The 21,711-nt window shown below is 33.9% G+C and overlaps 1 protein-coding gene and 2 long non-coding RNA genes across 3 annotated transcripts; 2 read left to right on the plus strand and 1 right to left on the minus strand.

Annotated features, from left to right (window-relative positions):
- Positions 1-393: 393 nt before the first annotated feature.
- Positions 394-2,136, plus strand: LOC124448866. Its single transcript, XR_006949284.1, has 2 exons — positions 394-1,153; positions 1,881-2,136. It is a non-coding gene; the product is annotated as an uncharacterized LOC124448866 (long non-coding RNA).
- A 902-nt stretch (positions 2,137-3,038) lies between these two features.
- Positions 3,039-4,844, plus strand: LOC124448870. The gene is made up of 4 exons (XR_006949288.1): positions 3,039-3,387; positions 3,802-3,849; positions 4,147-4,256; positions 4,678-4,844. It is a non-coding gene; the product is annotated as an uncharacterized LOC124448870 (long non-coding RNA).
- Positions 4,845-11,531: 6,687 nt separating this feature from the next.
- Positions 11,532-18,923, minus strand: LOC124448145 (protein ADP-ribosylarginine hydrolase-like). Its single transcript, XM_046999156.1, has 4 exons — positions 18,303-18,923; positions 17,993-18,232; positions 17,766-17,882; positions 11,532-11,776 (listed from the first exon to the last, which is right to left on the minus strand). The coding sequence occupies exons 1-4, from the start codon at positions 18,778-18,780 to the stop codon at positions 11,532-11,534; spliced, it is 1,080 nt and encodes a 359-aa protein (XP_046855112.1). The 5' UTR covers positions 18,781-18,923.
- Positions 18,924-21,711: the final 2,788 nt, after the last annotated feature.

Genomic DNA, 21,711 nt, shown 5'->3' on the forward strand with positions numbered 1-21,711 from the left:
GGTAAAAATGCTGGAAAATCAGATCAAAAGACTTAATGAGAAAATTGAGAATGACAATGGTGAGCTTGAGGAAAATTTACTTTATTTGTATTTTCAAATCAATGCTTTCCATGCTTTTTAGTTTTGTCTTCCAAAATGGAGAAATTTGTAAATTGCTTGTTCTATACAGTATATTTTGGATTTGAAATTTAGTATTTCTGGGAAAAACAACAACTCAATATTACGTAGTGTCATCAACCTTTAGAAGCTTATGATATATCATTTAAAAATTCATAGATTTAAGAACTTCATAAAAAAGTTAAGAAGATATGTGTGTACCTTGGAAGATTTCGCCAGGTCACTTCCACAAAGATCATTTCTGACCAGAACTTCCCTCAGTAAATCCCCGTCCACCACATCTTTTTTTCACTCATTAAAGGTTTGCCTGTGATGGAGAATAGATTCACCCCAGTTTCATCTGGGAGAAGTAGCTCTTACTCAAACCTTTCAAATCTTCCAGAAGAAAACCCTTCCCCATAACAACTGCTGTGTTTGAGAGCTCTATCAATTGACTATCAAATGAAACCAACCAAACTTTGGAAGAAAGCCCTCTGGATTGCTCAAATGCAACAACTGAAGATACTTCTGTCTCCGAAATGGTGTGTTTTGTCTGTACCTAGCTTTAAATGGTACTAAGCATTAGATTTGGTTGATAAACTAACATGCAGTTAAAACAGATCTATTAGAATCAATTAATTATGTAAAACTGACTCATCAAATGGACATAATTCAAGTTGTAATGTGCAGCAATCCTTTTTAAAATTATTTACGTTTGTTTTTAGAATCGTAACTGAGGGTTACTTTTTCATGAACACTTTGAGTAAATAAAATAGCTCCATTTAATTGGAGATGGAACATTTGCAACTCCAGTAATATAAATTTCACATGCTGTTATTCTTCAATTTATTTCAGGTCAATTTGGGACGAAATTTGGTTGTCAAAATGCATGTCTTTAAAAGAATCGTTGCAAAGAAGGTTGGATCATATGTTGCTGACTTAATGGGGGCAACCTTATCCTGTGAACACATGGCTACCCACAGCTACAAGGGCCAAAAAGGGAAAAATGGTCAGGTGAAGCCTCGGCTTGATCCCACATACACTACTTCTTTAATTCGTAAGTAGATATATGGTTATTTGAGTCTGAGTACCGTTGAAATTAAACTTTAAACATTTCAAGGACTTTTTTCAGTATAAATATTTAGACTCTGCATTTTCAAGCACGTTTGACCTGCCGTAAACATCTATTTTTTACATGTTCTCCTATGCAGACATAGCATATTGTTCAAACATCCTCTGTGCCATGTCTTGTATGGGACAATAAGTGGTAATAATGAAAATTTATGTTGAGTTTGAGTTACTCGCCATATCTCTTTTCGTAATATACTCTATACCTTCAGTAACAACCACGAGTGAACTTAATGATCGAACTGATTTTTATTATTTTACAGAGCAGTATTTATAGTCTTTATTACAAATAACAAATATTATTATTGGTCGGTATAGTTCCTCTATTTAAGCTATATATGGTACATAAGGAAATTTAACTAACGTCAATAACTGTTCCTTGGCTCTTAGCCGTGGGAACGGATACATTGGTAAACCAAACTACGCACAAACTATTTCCTTAACATGTTTCTGTGGTTTATGAGCATGACTCAACAATTTAATGCATTTTTAATATTTTAAACTTACTGTGAACTACTATGTTGTTTTGATACTTTGTGTTTGTATTGAAGACTTAGTCAAGTTTATTACCTTTTTCGCTGACTTCCCACGTTATGATCTATCAGAAAATATCCTTTAGAGTTGAGGTGGACATTATTCCTCTATCTTTTTTCTAGAGCATGCAACGAGTGTGAAGTATTCAAATATGCCACGCCAGGTTATAGAAGAAGATGTTGTAAAAGCTATAAAGTTCAAACTTAATAACGAGTAACAAGCATGGAAAATACAACACGAATCCTGTAAAGTGTAACATTAGCTGTCTATAGTATATTTTTCTATTAATTCTGTCCATACAACTTAATGATATTTTTCTGTAAAGGAAAAAAATTGGTGAATATTTTTATCTGGTTAAAATACAATGTATAATTAAAATATCGTGGATTCATGGTTTTGTTGAATTCTGTATAAAATAATGTGTACTACTAGAACCTGTACAGGGAATTTGCTAAATTCCGTTTATGAAACCCTTAGTTAATGAACTACATTATAACATAGATTCATTGGAAAACTGTAGTTCAAGGAAAAATATAGTTTTGAAAACTGTAGTGTTTGGGAACAAAACTATAAATTGTAAAACTATAGTTCTCCCAAAACTTTAGTTTCTATAACTATAGTATCCCCAAAACTATAGTTCCGAAAACTAGAGTTTATTCATACAACTATAGTTTTCGCAACTATAGTTTTTGTTCCAAAATAGTACAGTTTTCAAAACTATAGTTTTGACTTGAAAACTATAGTTTATTTTTGTAAGGGTTGAACCAACTTTTTGCAAGTACCTTTTTTAAAGTACAGGCTGTAAATTAAGGTGCAGTAATAGCCCCTAGACCATCTAACGACAAAATCATTATCTTTAAAAGTTGTTCATTTCACATCTCTCACATTATGATGAGCCTATTTACATAATAGCAACATTATGACAAAGATTATGACAGCTGTAGTGTAGAGACAAAAGGAAGATGAACAATGGCAAAAACTACTTTCATCTTTGCGTATGTTTATACAAACCGAGGATATATTTGTTGGAACTTGAAAGCAGATGAGTACAAATTCAAGACTGGAGGTCAAAAATCTTTTTCCCTTTTATAAAATAACAAGTGCAAAACAGATATTTGTTTTTTAGGTACCATGTTTTAATGATTGATTTGAAAATTCTCTTTACTTGATTGATTTAATTGATTGAACTCAAATGGGTTCCACTTTAACATAGTCACTGTAACCAATTTTACCTTTAATTATGAGCTTTTTCTCGAATCACATGATACATATATATACTATTACATAACTCAAAAGCGATGAGCAGCTAATTTTTTTGTGAAACCTTCAAAGAACTGACGAACACATACAATTCTTGTTCATTGATCTTTAGTTTCTACAATAAATACATTAATTTCTATTGGCACTCCTCGGCCACCGTACACGAGTGTGGACACGCAAGAGTGGATAGGATATTGGCCATGTATCGACTGTTGAAACTCTCACCTTTCTCCACTCAAAAGTTCATATGATGTTGCTGAAGTCTTAGCTTTCCAGAACGTTAAAGATGAAAACCTAAAAATTTATCCGAACAACATTTCCAACAACAATCTGCTTATCAAAAAACACATAACTGCCATCTACAACAAGGTATGTGTGTTGATATGTCTGTATATAAGGAAGTTAAATTGCTTATTATAGCAGTTATTTGTCGTTCGGTTCAGTCGCTATATTTGTAAAATATCTGTTATTATATTCATGCTTGAGGAAGCAAATTTACTTGAAATTGCAATTGTAACATGTCATCATCGAATAGTTAAATATTTAGGTCGTTTTAGAAGCAGAAATACAAATATTTTAATGATGAAATCGGTGTATCTTTGCATTAAAATATACAGCATCGCTTATTAAATTTAAGTTCCTAATTTTCAATGCAGCAAAATAGTTTTGGTAATCTTTATACATTGTCACGACATAACATTATCAATGTCGATTGTGCTCAATTTAATGCGCTTTTGCTTTCATTCTTTGTTTTTCATAACAATCTATTCATACAACTTCCAGAATGTTAAATATCAGAACCTGAAAGTTTCAACCGTCGAACAGTTGAATGTTTGTAAGACATAAAACAAAGAATTATCATGCGTGTTTACGCGGTGTATAAATGTGACTTTAAAATGTAAATTGTTCGCCAACTGTTAAGTCATTTATACACTTTTTATAAATTTAGTCTTACCCTACAACGAAGCAACGTATGAAGTGCAAAGGCTAAGTCTTTAATTATATATGTTCCACTGTAATATTTTACTAAAACCTTCAAAATAATAGCTTCAGCTCCCCCAAACCCCTCCCCCACCCCTCCCAAGGTTTAAACATCCCTTTCCTAATACCATAAATTTTATATAAAAGATAACCCTTAGCAACTTGTAATGCTGTAGTTTTAGATCAATCAAACAAAGTTACAAATTCAAACAACAACAATTGCTTACTAAAAACAAATCACTGTCATTTGAAGCCAGGTATGTTTACGATGATGTGTTTGTATGTTAAAGTAGTTAAATACCTGGTATAAATTATTAGTTGTTCAATGAAGACGGTCTATTTGTTAAATATATGTGTTATTTCTTTTACTTTGTGATGTATTAAATCACATTTATGCCTGATTAAACAAATTTATTTTAAAATTGAATATTTATGTCACCTTTCAATATATAAGTATTCTTTCTAAACTACCAAAATACTTTATAAACAACTCAATTGGTTAAAAATTTATCGTCAAAATATTCTTTAGAAACTTTAACTAACAGAATTATTGGTATGATATTTTAAATCTATGATGAGGTGCTATAATGTTGTATTCTGACTTACCTTGATCTGCCACTGTGAAAAAAGTATCAAATGTTTTTGTTGTTTATTAACACATTTTCTTATTTAATTTAGGTTCATAAAACCATCTTTTATTGCTACAAACACTTTATCTGACATCATTGAGAAATGGCAAACTTGTGATTCAAATATGGACGACTTTGTGTAAAGCTTAAGGTACCATACACTTGCCTCTCTTATCTGCGCATGCAAAGCGAAAAAAGGAATTTTGTTTGACAAAGGAAACTTTTTCTATCATTTCATTTTGATACAATTCCTCAAATGTACATCTCATCACAGTCCTTTCTAACTCATAACTATGATTCAGACAAGCTTCATTACACTAAATTCAGTAGTTCTTCTATCTCCACATGCTTCAGTAGTTTTTCTATGTACACATGCTTCAGTTGTTTTTCTATCTACACATGCTTCATGGTTTTTCTATCTACACATGCTTCATTAGTTTTTCTATCTACACATGCTTCAGTAGTTTTTCTATCTACACATGCTTCAGTAGTTTTCTATCTACACATGCTTCAGTAGTTTTTCTATCTACACATGCTTCAGTAGTTTTTCTATCTACACATGCTTCAGTAGTTTATCTATCTACACATGCTTCAGTAGTTTTCTATCTACACATGCTTCAGTAGTTTTCTATCTACACATGCTTCAGTAGTTTTCTATCTACACATGCTTCAGTAGTTTTCTATCTACACATGCTTCAGTAGTTTTCTATCTACACTTGCTTCAGTAGTTTTCTATCTACACATGCTTCAGTAGTTTTCTATCTACACATGCTTCAGTAGTTTTCTCTACACATGCTTCAGTAGTTTTTCTATCTACACATGCTTCAGTAGTTTTTCTATCTACACATGCTTCAGTAGTTTTCTATCTACACATTTTATATCTACACATGCTTCAGTAGTTTTTCTATCTACATGCTTCAGTAGTTTTCTATCTACACATGCTTCAGTAGTTTTCTATCTACACATGCTTCAGTAGTTTTCTATCTACACATGCTTCAGTAGTTTTTCTATCTACACATGCTTCAGTAGTTTTCTATCTACACATGCTTCAGTAGTTTTTCTATCTACACATGCTTCAGTAGTTTTTCTATCTACACATGCTTAAGTAGTTTTCTATCTACACATGCTTCAGTAGTTTTCTATCTACACATGCTTCAGTAGTTTTTCTATCTACACATGCTTCAGTAGTTTTCTATCTACACATGCTTCAGTAGTTTTCTATCTACACATGCTTCAGTAGTTTTCTATCTACATGCTTCAGTAGTTTTCTATCTACACATGCTTCAGTAGTTTTTCTATCTACACATGCTTCAGTAGTTTTCTATCTACACATGCTTCAGTAGTTTCTATCTACACATGCTTCAGTAGTTTTCTATCTACACATGCTTCAGTAGTTTTCTATCTACACATGCTTCAGTAGTTTTCTATCTACACATGCTTCAGTAGTTTTCTATCTACACATGCTTCAGTAGTTTTCTATCTACATGCTTCAGTAGTTTTCTATCTACACATGCTTCAGTAGTTTTCTATCTACACATGCTTCAGTAGTTTTTCTATCACACATGCTTCAGTAGTTTTCTATTACACATGCTTCAGTAGTTTTCTATCTACACATGCTTCAGTAGTTTTCTATCTACACATGCTTCAGTAGTTTTCTATCTACACATGCTTCAGTAGTTTTCTACCTACACATGCTTCAGTAGTTTTCTATCTACACATGCTTCAGTAGTTTTCTATCTACACATGCTTCAGTAGTTTTTCTATCTACATGCTTCAGTAGTTTTCTATCTACACATGCTTCAGTAGTTTTCTATCTACACATGCTTCAGTAGTTTTCTATCTACACATGCTTCAGTAGTTTTCTATCTACACATGCTTCAGTAGTTTTCTATCTACACATGCTTCAGTAGTTTTTCTATCTACACATGCTTCAGTAGTTTTCTATCTACACATGCTTCAGTAGTTTTCTATCTACACATGCTTCAGTAGTTTTCTATCTACACATGCTTCAGTAGTTTTCTAGTTTTTCTATCTACATGCTTCAGTAGTTTTCTATCTACACATGCTTCAGTAGTTTTCTATCTACATGCTTCAGTAGTTTTTCTATCTACACATGCTTCAGTAGTTTTCTATCTACACATGCTTCAGTAGTTTTCTATCTACACATGCTTCAGTAGTTTTCTATCTACACATGCTTCAGTAGTTTTCTATCTACATGCTTCAGTAGTTTTTCTCTACACATGCTTCAGTAGTTTTCTATCTACACATGCTTCAGTAGTTTTCTATCTACACATGCTTCAGTAGTTTTCTATCTACACATGCTTCAGTAGTTTTCTATCTACACATGCTTCAGTAGTTTTCTATCTACACATGCTTCAGTAGTTTTCTATCTACACATCAGTAGTTTTCTATCTACACATGCTTCAGTAGTTTTCTATCTACACATGCTTCAGTAGTTTTCTATCTACACATGCTTCAGTAGTTTTCTATCTACACATGCTTCAGTAGTTTTCTATCTACACATGCTTCAGTAGTTTTCTATCTACACATGCTTCAGTAGTTTTCTATCTACACATGCTTCAGTAGTTTTCTATCTACACATGCTTCAGTAGTTTTCTATCTACACATGCTTCAGTAGTTTTCTATCTACACATGCTTCAGTAGTTTTCTATCTACACATGCTTCAGTAGTTTTTCTATCTACACATGCTTCAGTAGTTTTCTATCTACACATGCTTCAGTAGTTTTCTATCTACACATGCTTCAGTAGTTTTCTATCTACACATGCTTCAGTAGTTTTCTATCTACACATGCTTCAGTAGTTTTTCTATCTACACATGCTTCAGTAGTTTTTCTATCTACACATGCTTCAGTAGTTTTCTATCTACACATGCTTCAGTAGTTTTCTATCTACACATGCTTCAGTAGTTTTCTATCTACACATGCTTCAGTAGTTTTCTATCTACACATGCTTCAGTAGTTTTCTATCTACACATGCTTCAGTAGTTTTCTATCTACACATGCTTCAGTAGTTTTCTATCTACACATGCTTCAGTAGTTTTCTATCTACACATGCTTCAGTAGTTTTTCTATCTACACATGCTTCAGTAGTTTTCTATCTACACATGCTTCAGTAGTTTTCTATCACACATGCTTCAGTAGTTTTCTATTTACACATGCTTCAGTAGTTTTCTATCTACACATGCTTCAGTAGTTTTCTATGCTTCAGTAGTTTTCTATTTACACATGCTTCAGTAGTTTTTCTATCTACACATGCTTCAGTAGTTTTCTATCTACACATTCAGTAGTTTTCTATCTACACATGCTTCAGTAGTTTATCTACCACATGCTTCAGTAGTTTTCTATCTACACATGCTTCAGTAGTTTTCTATCTATGCTTCAGTAGTTTTCTATCTACATGCTTCAGTAGTTTTTCTATCACATGCTTCAGTAGTTTTCTATCTACACATGCTTCAGTAGTTTTCTATCTACACATGCTTCAGTAGTTTTCTATCTACACATGCTTCAGTAGTTTTCTCTACACATGCTTCATATTTTTCTACCTACACATGCTTCAGTAGTTTTTCTATTTACACATGCTTCAGTAGTTTTCTATTTACACATGCTTCAGTAGTTTTTCTATCTACACATGCTTCAGTAGTTTTCTATTTACACATGCTTCAGTAGTTTTTCTATCTACACATGCTTCAGTAGTTTTTCTATCTACACATGCTTCAGTAGTTTTCTATCTACACATGCTTCAGTAGTTTTCTATTACACATGCTTCAGTAGTTTTTCTATCTACACATGCTTCAGTAGTTTTTCTATCTACACATGCTTCAGTAGTTTTCTATCTACACATGCTTCAGTAGTTTTCTATCTACACATGCTTCAGTAGTTTTTCTATCTACACATGCTTCAGTAGTTTTCTATCTACACATGCTTCAGTAGTTTTCTATCTACACATGCTTCAGTAGTTTATCTCTCTACACATGCTTCAGTAGTTTTCTATCTACATGCTTCAGTAGTTTTCTATCTACATTCAGTAGTTTTTCTATTACACATGCTTCAGTAGTTTTCTATTTACACATGCTTCAGTAGTTTTCTATCTACACATGCTTCAGTAGTTTTCTATCTACACATGCTTCAGTAGTTTTTCTATCTACACATGCTTCAGTAGTTTTCTATCTACACATGCTTCAGTAGTTTTCTATTTACACATGCTTCAGTAGTTTTCTATTTACACATGCTTCAGTAGTTTTCTATCTACACATGCTTCAGTAGTTTTCTATCTACACATGCTTCAGTAGTTTTCTATCTACACATGCTTCAGTAGTTTTCTATCTACACATGCTTCAGTAGTTTTCTATCTACACATGCTTCAGTAGTTTTCTATCTACACATGCTTCAGTAGTTTTTCTATCTACACATGCTTCAGTAGTTTTCTCTACACATGCTTCAGTAGTTTTCTATCTACACATGCTTCAGTAGTTTTATCTACACATGCTTCAGTAGTTTTCTATCTACACATGCTTCAGTAGTTTTCTATCTACACATGCTTCAGTAGTTTTTCTATCTACACATGCTTCAGTAGTTTTTCTATCTACACATGCTTCAGTAGTTTTCTATCTACACATGCTTCAGTAGTTTTCTATCTACACATGCTTCAGTAGTTTTCTATCTACACATGCTTCAGTAGTTTATCTACACATGCTTCAGTAGTTTTCTATCTACACATGCTTCAGTAGTTTTCTATCTACACATGCTTCAGTAGTTTTCTATCTACACATGCTTCAGTAGTTTTTCTATCTACACATGCTTCAGTAGTTTTTCTATCTACACATGCTTCAGTAGTTTTCTATCTACACATGCTTCAGTAGTTTTTCTATCTACACATGCTTCAGTAGTTTTCTATTTACACACGCTTCAGTAGTTTTTCTATCTACACATGCTTTAGTAGTTTTTCTATCTACACATGCTTCAGTAGTTTTCTATTTACACATGCTTCAGTAGTTTTTCTATCTACACATGCTTCAGTAGTTTTCTATCTACACATGCTTCAGTAGTTTTTCTATCTACACATGCTTCAGTAGTTTTCTATCTACACATGCTTCAGTAGTTTTTCTATCTACACATGCTTCAGTAGTTTTCTATCTACACATGCTTCAGTAGTTTTTCTATCTACACATGCTTCAGTAGTTTTCTATCTACACATGCTTCAGTAGTTTTCTATTACACATGCTTCAGTAGTTTTCTATCTACACATGCTTCAGTAGTTTATCTATCTACACATGCTTCAGTAGTTTTTCTATCTACACATGCTTCCATGGTTTTTCTACCTACACATGCTTCAGTAGTTTTTCTATTTACACATGCTTCAGTAGTTTTCTATTTACACATGCTTCAGTAGTTTTTCTATCTACACATTCAGTAGTTTTTCTATCTACACATGCTTCAGTAGTTTTTCTATCTACACATGCTTCAGTAGTTTTTCTATCTACACATGCTTCAGTCGCTTTTCTACGTACACATGCTTATGTAGTTTTTCTATTAAAAATGCTTCAGTAGTTTTTCTATCTACACATGCTTCAGTAGTTTTTCTATCTACACATGCTTCAGTAGTTTTTCTATCTACACATTCTTCAGTAGTTTTTCTATCTACAAATGCTTCAGTAGTTTTTCTATCTACACATGCTTCAGTACATCATCCTTTACACTGACCATTCCTTCCATCATATCTATCTTTAGTAATTTAGAAATGTTGTCCATTCTTTAGGTTGCAAACCTCTGATTCCATAGTTCTAAATTTGGACTTTCTTTTGCAGGGTACACCTTCTCTGTTTGAGTGACTTTGACTATATACAGTTTTCCATACACCTCACCAACTCGCAACAATTTAGAATTCTTGAAGAACTTGTCAGTATTCACTTTTTTTAAACTCAACAGTTGCTCCAATTTTACTCCTGGCTTGAACAGACGGCAAATTTCTCTTCAGTTCGGGAAAATAGAGCACGTTTTTCATTGCTGTACGTTGATGTAACTTATTTAACCAGTGGTCAAACGATAATTTTCTTTCCCATATGACAATATTACACGTTCATAGCCAAGATTTACTTTCGTTAGCTTTCTCAATTCTTCATAGTCCGATAAATTGTCATGTTCACACTTCATATACTAAATTGCACCAGAATAATTTATGCAATCAAATCTATTCTCTTTACATTTATGATAAACGCCACCTAATTAATTTTTTCTTGATTATCTTTTTTAGCACAATGTGCTGACTTTTTTCCTTTGTAGTGTAAATCAAAGATTAAATTGTTCTTTCTTTGTAGACAATATCGTGTAAAATATCTTCATGAGTGACATATTCATATATAAGAATGCTGGTGTTCACTTTAATTTTGCTGTAGTCCTTTATTTCCTTTCACCTTGAATGATCAATGAGTAGCATTTTTTCATCTTTTTTGGTATTTAGTATTAGATCTGCATCATTCAGTAAAATACCTTTAACGTTTTGATAAGATTTTTCTTCAATCGTATCTAAAGCTATAATCAGCAGCTTGTAGTCTTCCGGCAAACCGGGAAGAAGGGTCTTTGCTAATTTTTGATAATTATTTTTACAATTTTTGATCTTTTTGTCTCCCAAACAAATGTACGTCTATCTATTCTTCGAAGCAATTCCAAATGCTCGCTTCACCCAATGAAACGCGTCTTCTGATAGGATTTTATCTGATCCATCCGCATGATCAAACAAATGTACGTCCATCCTTTCTTTGAAGCAATTCTAAATTCTCGCTTCACATGATGAGACGCGTCTTCTTGTAGGATTTCATCTGATCCATCCGCATGATCAAACAAATGTGCGTCCATCCTTTCTTCAAAGCAATTCTAAATGCTCGCTTCACCCAATGAAACGCGTCTTCTGATAGGATTTTATCTGATCCATCCGCATGATCAAACAAATGTACGTCCATCCTTTGTTTGAAATTCTAAATTCTCGCTTCACCTGATGAGACGCGTCTTCTGGTAGGATTTCATCTGATCCATCCATTTCAAAAATGTACGTCCATCCTTTCTTTGAAGCAATTTTAAATTCTCGCTTTACCTGATGAGACGCGTCTTCTGGTAGGATTTCATCTGATCCATCTGCATTATCAAAAAAATGTACGTCCATACTTTTTTTGAAGCAATTTTAAAGGCTCGCTTCACCTGATGAGACGCGTCTTCTGGTAGGATTTCATCTGATCCATCCACATAATCAAACAATGTACGTCCATCCTTTCTTTGAAGCAATTTTAAATTCTCGCTTCACCTGATGAGACGCGTCTTCTGGTAGGATTTCATCTGATCCATCCACATGATCAAACAATGTACGTCCATCCTTTCTTTGAAGCAATTCTAAATGCTCGCTTCACCCGATGAGACGCGTCTTCTGGTAGGATTTCATCTGATCCATCCGCATGACCAAAAAAATGTACGTCCATCCTTTCTTTGAAGCAATTCTAAATGCTTGCTTCACCTGATGAAACGCGTCCTTTGGTAGGATTTCGTCTGATCCATCCACATGATCAAACAATGTACGTCCATCCTTTCTTTGAAGCAATTTTAAATGCTCGCTTCACCCGATGAGACGCGTCTTCTGGTAGGATTTCATCTGACCCATCCGCATGATGAAAAAAAAGGAAGGCCATCCTTTCTTCGAAGCAATTCTAAATGCTCGCTTCACCCAAAGAGACGCGTCTTCTGGTACGATTTCATGTGATCCATCCACATTGTCAATTAAATTAATAATTTTCAGAAACAAACCCATATTAATTGCCCAATTTCTATTATTTTTTCTTTTGAACTTCGGTATTTAACACGAAAGATCCGTCGACAAGGCCAATCTAAATACTAACTGCTTATTTTAAAAAATATACTCTTCAATGTACATATAACAACGCGCTCCAGACACGCATTCAAGCCTTCTAGTCCGTGACCTGTTAAAATAATAAGACGGATCTTTTTTGTGTGACGTCATTTAATTCACGTGCAAAGTTTTATCTCATTAAATAAAAAGAAACGGGCAATCCCTGATTTCCCATCAATCTTACCTTGAATAACTTCGTCAATGTAGACAATCTAAACTAAATATTCAGCACATCTCCTGATACATTATTGAAAACATCATCTGCATCACCACGTTCTTATTCAAGTAGTCTGGCATGCAAGGAATCACTAAAAAAGAATAAAATTTACCAAATGGTTTTGAAAACTTTCTATAGTTGTCTTAATTTGAGCAAGAGTTAGATTCATTTTGCCCTTTAAATGCTCGCTCTTTTTTAGATACGACAACATCAATATTACTTTCTTCTCTTTTCTGGCTTTCATTCTCATAATGTCGCTTCATGACCACTTTTATTGTTCTTAGAAAATAATTTCTACGCACTTGTTTTAATCCATATCCATCGTGTTCAACATGGTGTACGTTTAAAAAAAACAATTTATGTTTTTACGTTCCTGGAAACTGTCCTGTTACGTTCCTGGAACGCATTGTTTCATCAATGCAAAGTAAAAACTTTCGTTTCACGTACAATTTATTACTTATATAGTTAATCGCTTATCTTATTTTATGCTTAATCATTTATCTTAAATTGACAAGTTTTATTAAACAATTCATCGTTTCTTAAAATTAAAAAACAATTTTTGCCATTACAAGTCAATCTTCATAGCTAATGGAAAACACAATTGTGCTATCAAGACAATGTGTGATCTGTTACAAATTATTGCAAAACAAGTATATTTCAAATGTCATATGTTGTATATTGAATTTTTAGAATTTCTTGATTTTAGTCATGTTGACATATCATGTTGAATTTGTGTACAGATGGAATCAAGAGGAACAAGAAATTTGTCTTACATTCAGCAAATAATTAATGTGGTACAAACGGAACTTGCTCAATTTTTCATCAAAGAATGGAACTCTCGTTACAAATCAACGCATGGAGAATGGGACGATACGAAAATAGTGGCAAAAATTTTGCACTTTAGAATCAGGTAGGAAGTTGGATAAAAAACTACAGTTCAAATATCAAGATGGAGACACCAGTAAGTGGGACTGTACGATATTATTTGATGCTATACTTTTTTCAAATTCAATTGGAAAGCTTCTTGACAAAAAAACAAAGGATGCTGTTCATGCACTTCGTTGTGAAAGAAACAAATACGCACATTGGTATGAAAGAGAATGTTCAGATGATGATTTTGATGATATGGTCAGTATCATTGAAAAATCATTTCAAGATTTGAAATTTTCTCTCGATGAAATCAATAAAACAAAAAATCATCGTGACAGTTATGATTTATTCCAAGTTCTTCCTTCAAAACCTAATCATTTTTTCGTTGAACGCATTGAACTACGAGATAAAATTATAAAAGATCTTGAAAAATTAAGGAATGATAACAATGATCAACTGACGTATTTTTACATCACTGGTAATCCTGGCTGTGGTAAATCGCAACTTGCAAAACAGGTTTGTGAAAAGTTATCGTGTGATTGGAAAAATAGAACTTCGTTTGTAATGACTCTTGATGGAAAAATGAGGAATCTCTTTAAATACTTACTCTGAACTTGGATACGGTTTAAACTGTGACAAGTATATGATTAACAAATTTGAAAATGAAAACTGTTCCACCACAGACAAAGTGAAGAAATTGCGATCGTTAGTATCCACCCGAATAAAATTCTGGCAAAATTGGTTGATCATTGTAGACAACGTGGTACAGCTCAACAAAATTTCTTCGTTACTTCCCCAAGTTGGTGATCCCATGTGGATAAATGGACAAATCATAGTAACTATCCAGAACACAGATGCCGTACCTCAAGACGATGAGTTTAACAAACATATTTCTATCGGAAGTGGAATGAATGATGAAGAATGTTTTCAACTGTTGAAGCACTACACTATTGAACATGCTGATGATCAATTGTTGAATGAAGTATCGCACGCATTAGATCGTCAACCTCTGGCTTTGGCTGCTGCAGGTTATTATTTCAGTCGTGTAAACAAAGCAAACTGCTCATTTACTTGGAGACAATATTTAAAGAAAATATCTTCACAAGAAGAAGAAAACATGGACGCCACTTTTGTTAAATTTAACTCCGTATATCCTAGAAGTATGTTACAAGCTTCACTTTTAGCTGTCAAACAAAATGCTGAAGAATCCTCAATATTGGCAAATGTTATAAACTTTTTTTCCGTGATATCGTTTGATCCTATACTACGAGACATTATTGTTTTTTATGTTCAAGAAATTGATCCCAAACACTCAAAAGAAGATATATGTCTTTGTTTAAAGGACTGCTCATTGTTCTTGCATTCAGAAAATAATGACATTAGTCTACATCGCATTGTTCACAAAGCAATTATTGTTTATCAATCTGAACATTCAAATGAAGAACATGAAATGGAGACTAACGTTGATCAAATATCAAAAGCACTTTACATGTTTAAAGAGAGAGACGACGAAATCAAATTAATGCCACATCTTGAAAAAATTGTTCAATTATTAAAGACCAACAAGACAAAATCAACATGAACACTTTACAAGTTTTCGAATATTTTGTTGAGAGATTAAGACATTTTGGAAAATACGATCTTGCTCTTGAACTATTGGATAAATTTAAATCAGAAGAATCTAGTTATGACAAAGCTTGGTATTTTAGTATCCTCGGTATTTTATACGAAGACACCGGGAAGTTTAGCAAAGCTAAAAATCATCATGAAAAGGCTCTGAAAATTCAAAAACAATCGCTAGGTCCAAATCATGTTGATGTCGCTCAGTCTTTAAACAATCTTGGTAGTGTGTATTATAATATTTGTAACTACCACAAAGCTATAGAGTTTTACGGAAAAGCTCTGGAAATTCGAAAACAATCGTTAGGTCCAAATCATGTTGATGTCGCTGCCTCTTTAAACAATCTTGGTAATGTTTTATATAACTGGAAACTACGACAAAGCTATAGAGTTTTACGAAAAGCTCTGGAAATTCGAAAACAATCGTTAGGTCCAAATCATGTTGATGTCGCTGCGTCTTTAAACAATCTTGGTTCGGTGTATTATGAAACTGGAAACTACGACAAAGCTATAGAGTTTTATGAAAAAGCTCTGGAAATTCGAAAACAATCGTTAGGTCCAAATCATGTTGATGTTGGTGGGTCTTTAAACAATCTTGGTAATGTGTATAATGATACTGGAAACTACCACAAAGCTATAGAATTTCATGAAAAAGCTCTGGAAATTAAAAAACAATCGTTACGTCCAAATCATGTTGATGTAGCCTTGTCTTTAAATAATCTTGGCTCGGTGTATTATGAAACTGGAAACTACGACAAAGCTATAGAGCTTTATGAAAAAGCTCTGGAAATTCGAAAACAATCGTTAGGTCCAAATCATGTTGATGTTGGTGGGTCTTTAAACAATCTTGGTAATGTGTATAATGATACTGGAAACTACAACAAAGCTATAGAATTTCATGAAAAAGCTCTGCAAATTCGAAAACAGTCGTTAGGTCCAAATCATGTTGATGTCGCTGCGTCTTTTACCAATCTTGGTGAGGTGTTTACTAAATCTGGAAACTACGACAAAGCTATAGAGTTTAGCGAAAAAGCTCTGGAAATTCAAAAACTATCGTTAGGTCCAAATCATGTTGATGTCGCTATGTCTTTAAACAATCTTGGTGTCGTGTTTGATAAAACTGGAAATTACGACAAAGCTATAGAGTTTCATGAAAAAGCTCTGCAAATTCGAAAACAATCGTTAGGTCCAAACCATCTTGATGTCGCTTCGTCTTTAAACAATCTTGGTACTCTGTATCATGAAACTGGAAACTACGACAAAGCTATGGAGTTTTGCGAAAAAGCTCTGGAAATTCGAAAACAATCGTTAGGTCCAAATCATGTTGATGTCGCTTCGTCTTTAAATAATCTTGGTAATGTGTTTGAAAAAACTGGAAACTACGACAAAGCTATAGAGTTTAGCGAAAAAGCTCTGGAAATTCAAAAACTATCGTTAGGTCTAGATCATGTTGATGTCGCTATGTCTTTAAACAATCTTGGTGTCGTGTTTGATAAAACTGGAAATTACGACAAAGCTATAGAGTTTCATGAAAAAGCTCTGCAAATTCGAAAACAATCGTTAGGTCCAAACCATCTTGATGTCGCTTCGTCTTTAAACAATCTTGGTACTCTGTATCATGAAACTGGAAACTACGACAAAGCTATGGAGTTTTGCGAAAAAGCTCTGGAAATTCGAAAACAATCGTTAGGTCCAAATCATGTTGATGTCGCTTCGTCTTTAAATAATCTTGGTAATGTGTTTGAAAAAACTGGAAATTACGACAAAGCTGTAGAGTTTTACGAAAAGGCTCTGGAAATTAAAAAACAATCGTTAGGTCCAAATCATATTAGTGTCGCTGCGTTTTTAAACAATATTGGTTTGGTGTTTGATAAAACTGGAAATTAAGACAAAGCTATAGAATTCCATAAAAAAGCTAAGGAAATTCGCAAAAAAACGTCAGGAACTAGTCATGTTGATGTCGCTAAGTCTTTTAAACAATCTAGGTGTGATATATTATGAAACTTGGGAATATAACAAAGCTTGACAGTTACACTTTGGTAGCTACGTGTTTTAAAGAAAATTGTACCTTCCAAATTATGTTAAGCCTATTTTTAACACATAGGCCGTAGGTGCAAGGCTTCCACCTACCAAGTCAACTCCCCTCTCCCTGAGAAGGTATTTTTGGTACTGAACAAAACGTTTGCAGTTTGCATTTTGTGAGGTAAAATGAATCTAAAGATGTAACGGTCCTTGTCTATATATAGTTTCCCTGATATCTAGTCAATAAACTTACCCTACAGCCCAGGAATCATCCTAAGTAGAACTTAGAACTGCCCAAGCTCTGAATGTGACATTTTCCTTTAGATTTTATTTCTAAAGTAATTTGTTTTTATGTTATAACCAAGTAGTAATTTTTATTGTATGATTCACAAACATACTAAAGTGTATTGGGATGACAGAATTTTATGACATAAATTATTTTAGATAAAAATTATCCAGTCATTTTCATATTTTTCGATGCATTCAGTAGTTTTTACCCAGCTCCATAAGCCTAAGACCATATTCCAGGTTCCTATAATTTCCAAGGGGTACACCTTTCATACCATACATACCACCCCACCATGTTGCAGCCAATATTCCTGTGCTGTCACTATCTTCACCATAAAACATAGAACAAGAACACAATTGAAAACAAGAATCTTTGCCATCATCAAAGCATCGTAAGCAATCATAGGTGCATCATGACCACTGGATCCACCCCAACCTGCATAACTCACAGATTTATAAAAAGCATCACGTTCAGGTATGTTATATGTCACTGGAAACTTTGGTTCGCTGGTTCCATTTGCTAATCCCCGTAGTTCAAGACATGACTCCCAACTATTTTTAAAGTAGCTCCAAGCTTTGTTGTTTTCTTCTACATCACGACCAACCTTCTCAATGTATTCCCAAACTTTGGGTAAAACACTAAAAAGTCCTGCACCCCATTTTTCGGAGGTATCTTCTGTATAGCATAGGCTGTAAATAAAGCTGCAGTAACAGCCCCTGGTCTTATAGAAGTCAATGGTGAATACCTGTAGGGTGATTGTGAGTCATCCTTCCACTTTCAACAGTAATTTCAATTAACATTTCAATTTGATCTTCACAAGGAAACATCCAACCTATACACATGGATCTCATAGCTGCATCACATCCACCACCTCGTGCATTAAATGGTATAATGTAACCTTTTTCCTCAAGAGGTCGTAACATGAAACATGCCTTAGTTGTGGTCTGCCCAGGAGCTCTTTCAAACATATCCACAGTACATGTCTTCTTGTACTTCGTAGCCATAATGCACAATAACTCTTCCGTTGTTGCCCATTCAGAAACCAACGCTTCTGCTGTAGCAATGTGTAGTACAGTGTCGTCACTAACCCTCCATCCTTTAATGTCAATTTTATCAAGTCCTCCGAGTTTTTCTAGTTCTTCATGAATTTTAGTACCACTGTAACAGAATTCCCACAAACCATTTTTATAACCTAGAGCATCTCCCACTCCACTGAGAACCATAACTACTTCGTATTTCTCGGATAAATCGGCCGTATTTTCAAGAGCAATTTTTAATATGTTTACTTCACTGTAGTTTAATGAACGCTGAACATGGGTTTTGTAAACACGGAAAACACTAAGCTTCCTTTAACTTAGTCAACTAATAAAAACAAAAATCATTTCTTTGCTTTTTTAATATTGCTTCAAATTATTTTGTTTAGACGAGAGCGTTGGGAGACTGGGATTTGGTTACTTTGTAATCCTTAATCTTTACTTGATTCCATAATCTTCTATCCGATTAACAGTTTGCTCGTTGCAAATTTAAAAGTTTCTTTCTTAGATCATGGATTATCCACTCATGGATTTAATCCTGACTTGACAATTTGATTGCCCATAAAAGAATTTGAACAAAACTTCACGAAACTTCGCAGAGAGTAAATTAGAAGAGAGAAACAAATATATCAAACAAAACTCACACCTTTTTGTAATCATTGACTATAAAAAATAGGTGCGCAATGCGTACACGTAGGTAGCCTATCAAGTAAATAGGGCTAAATGAAGTTGGTTAATGAAAATAATTGAAACAAAATTGTATATTTAATATCATTTACACCAAATTCGTTCAATATTTAAATTTTAATTTTAGTTATATGACTAAGTAAGTGTTTAACCATTTCTGCATTTTTTGAACGTTTTACCTTAGATTGCACCTAAGCCTCATAAATGCATGTGCTCACAAGAATCGCAACAAGGAAAGTAATGTCATTTAGATTTCTTGCGACTTTTAAAGGGTTTTTTTCACTGAAAACCATTTTTTCTATGATTGTACTTTAAAAACGTTTTCTGACGTGTCTTAGATGTCGCTCAGAGAACGCTTTTCTCCGTAACGATGAATACTGTATTTGTTCGAACAACTACATCGGTGTGCTAATTTTGTTTAGTTCCGAATAAATAGCAACATGCAATTCTATACAAGTCAATTTTTGAGTCGTAATGTTTCTAGATATTTCTCAAAATAACAAAATTTTCACAGGATTATGTCACCGACGATTCTTTGCTTATTGCATATAACTTCTGCTTCATCTTTGTACGAAAACAGACGCTTCACAGTTCACATACATAGTAAATGGCTTGAACCCGGGAGTATCGTTCCATGTTTGTAAATGTAGATCGTCCAGGTTGGTATAGTCCTGAGAAGGACTGTTTTTGTTGTTGTTGACTGACGTTTCGACAACCTTGTTTGTAAAAAAAACAGAGCTTTGAACCACATGGTGGTGTGCATGTCTATAAGACAAAAATTCTGTTTGGTTTACAGTTCTTGACTAATTTAGTCCCGCCACGTTTGAGGTTCCTTGGGTTAAAATTAGGTCAATCAACTAATCAGAAACTAATTATTTAATCCAATTACAGCAATGGACATACAACCAAACATTGGACTTGATCTCTACAAATCATTGCAATTTTTACCAAAGGATTCTCTATCAGCTTTCCCTCCATTTGGTTTATTAGATCATCATGTAATGTATAATTATCTTATATCCAAGCATGAGATCTACTTTTCCCATTTGTATTAAAGGCGACAAACGCCTATTTTGTCTTATTCAACTAAAACGAGCTAAAGTTCCACAATCATATATTGTGAATTTGTGCACCACCTCATCTGTATAAGTTGACGTGCCACTCCAAGTAGAGCACAATGTAAAAAGTCAGGAACAAAATCATCAACCATGTAAAAGTGACCAATCTTTGAAAACATACTTGGCCCTTTCACACCCATTATTACAGTTTCTTTTCCAAAGCTTCTAATACCCACAATTCCATTTCATGATGGGGTGCGTTGTTTTTGAGCCTCGCGTCAAATTGATAAACTCGCGTGCTCCCTCTACCACGCACTACTTGTATTCCTAAAACGCGAAACGTATCCAAATAATATGAATACAATGCATAGCATAATCCTGCTTGCAAGTTGTTTATTAAATTACATGTAGTCACATGGCTTTAACTCTAGTTTTGAATCAACGACTTACGCAGAAATGTCAGTCATTTGAGCCTGTGCACATCACACAATTTGATTCATTCTCGCAATGGCAAAACTAGTTGAAAAGGGCAAGATTTGTCTGAAAGTTCTAAAGGAAACTAGTTAAGCCGTATCTGTATTTGGCAAATTTCATAGAATGAATGTTACTTAAATAGTTTTCCTCGATAAATTTCCTTGCCGTCTCAAATGACAAACATTTCTGGGTCTGTACAAGGAAGATTATGGGAGAAATGTCGTTGAGAGTAAACTTGCAGATTTGGTTAGAATCAAATGTCACAGTTTAAATCGCATATGATAAAAATAAAACACAGTATACCTGCATGGAGAGACCAATCGCACCCACAAACGCCATTAAACTGCCTCGTATTTTTCAGTTTATGTCTTGCAGGGGCATCAGCAGAGCAAATAGGGGCAAAAACCCGTATACGATGACCATGGAATAAGAATCCTAAGACAAATTGATACAGTTTTTTAGCATGGATTGAACTTATCAGAACCACGAAAATAAATCTTTTTGATTCATTTAATAAAGAGGCGAGTACCTTTCACTAGTTTGGTAAAAACGGCACAACAAAAGTGAGCCTGTAGGGCTAAACTTACTGTAGACAAACTTACTGTGTCATACCTTGCATCAAGTTAGGCTAAAATATATAAATGTTAGAATGAACTTTACCTTAGAGAAAAAGTAGTGGGGGAAGTGGTCAATCAAGCTCCCTCTTTGGCGCTGTGCTTATTTGGTCTAACATATTGTTAAACTGCCCAAATTTAAATGAACCTTGTACATGCACATGATGTTGTTACTTTAGTTGCCAGCTGTTCAGTTTCTTCAACAAAATGTTGCAGCAGATGATTCATGTTTAATTTGCACTTTGAAAACCATAATGCTGGCATGACTATATGCTTTTTACGAAGAT

Source organism: Xenia sp. Carnegie-2017, unplaced genomic scaffold, assembly GCF_021976095.1.
Source record: "Xenia sp. Carnegie-2017 unplaced genomic scaffold, XeniaSp_v1 HiC_scaffold_23, whole genome shotgun sequence".
NCBI classification, from domain to species: domain Eukaryota; kingdom Metazoa; phylum Cnidaria; class Anthozoa; order Malacalcyonacea; family Xeniidae; genus Xenia; species Xenia sp. Carnegie-2017.

Excerpts from the sequence above, each read along its gene's own strand:
- LOC124448145 (XM_046999156.1), bottom strand. The coding sequence starts at position 18,780 with ATGGTTCTCAGTGGAGTGGGAGATGCTCTAGGTTATAAAAATGGTTTG. Across the intron at positions 18,233-18,302 it reads GACTCACAATCACCCTACAG|AAGATACCTCCGAAAAATGG; the intron begins GTATTCACCATT and ends TATGCTATACAG. Across the intron at positions 17,883-17,992 it reads TAAATCTGTGAGTTATGCAG|ATAGTGACAGCACAGGAATA; the intron begins GTTGGGGTGGAT and ends TTTATGGTGAAG.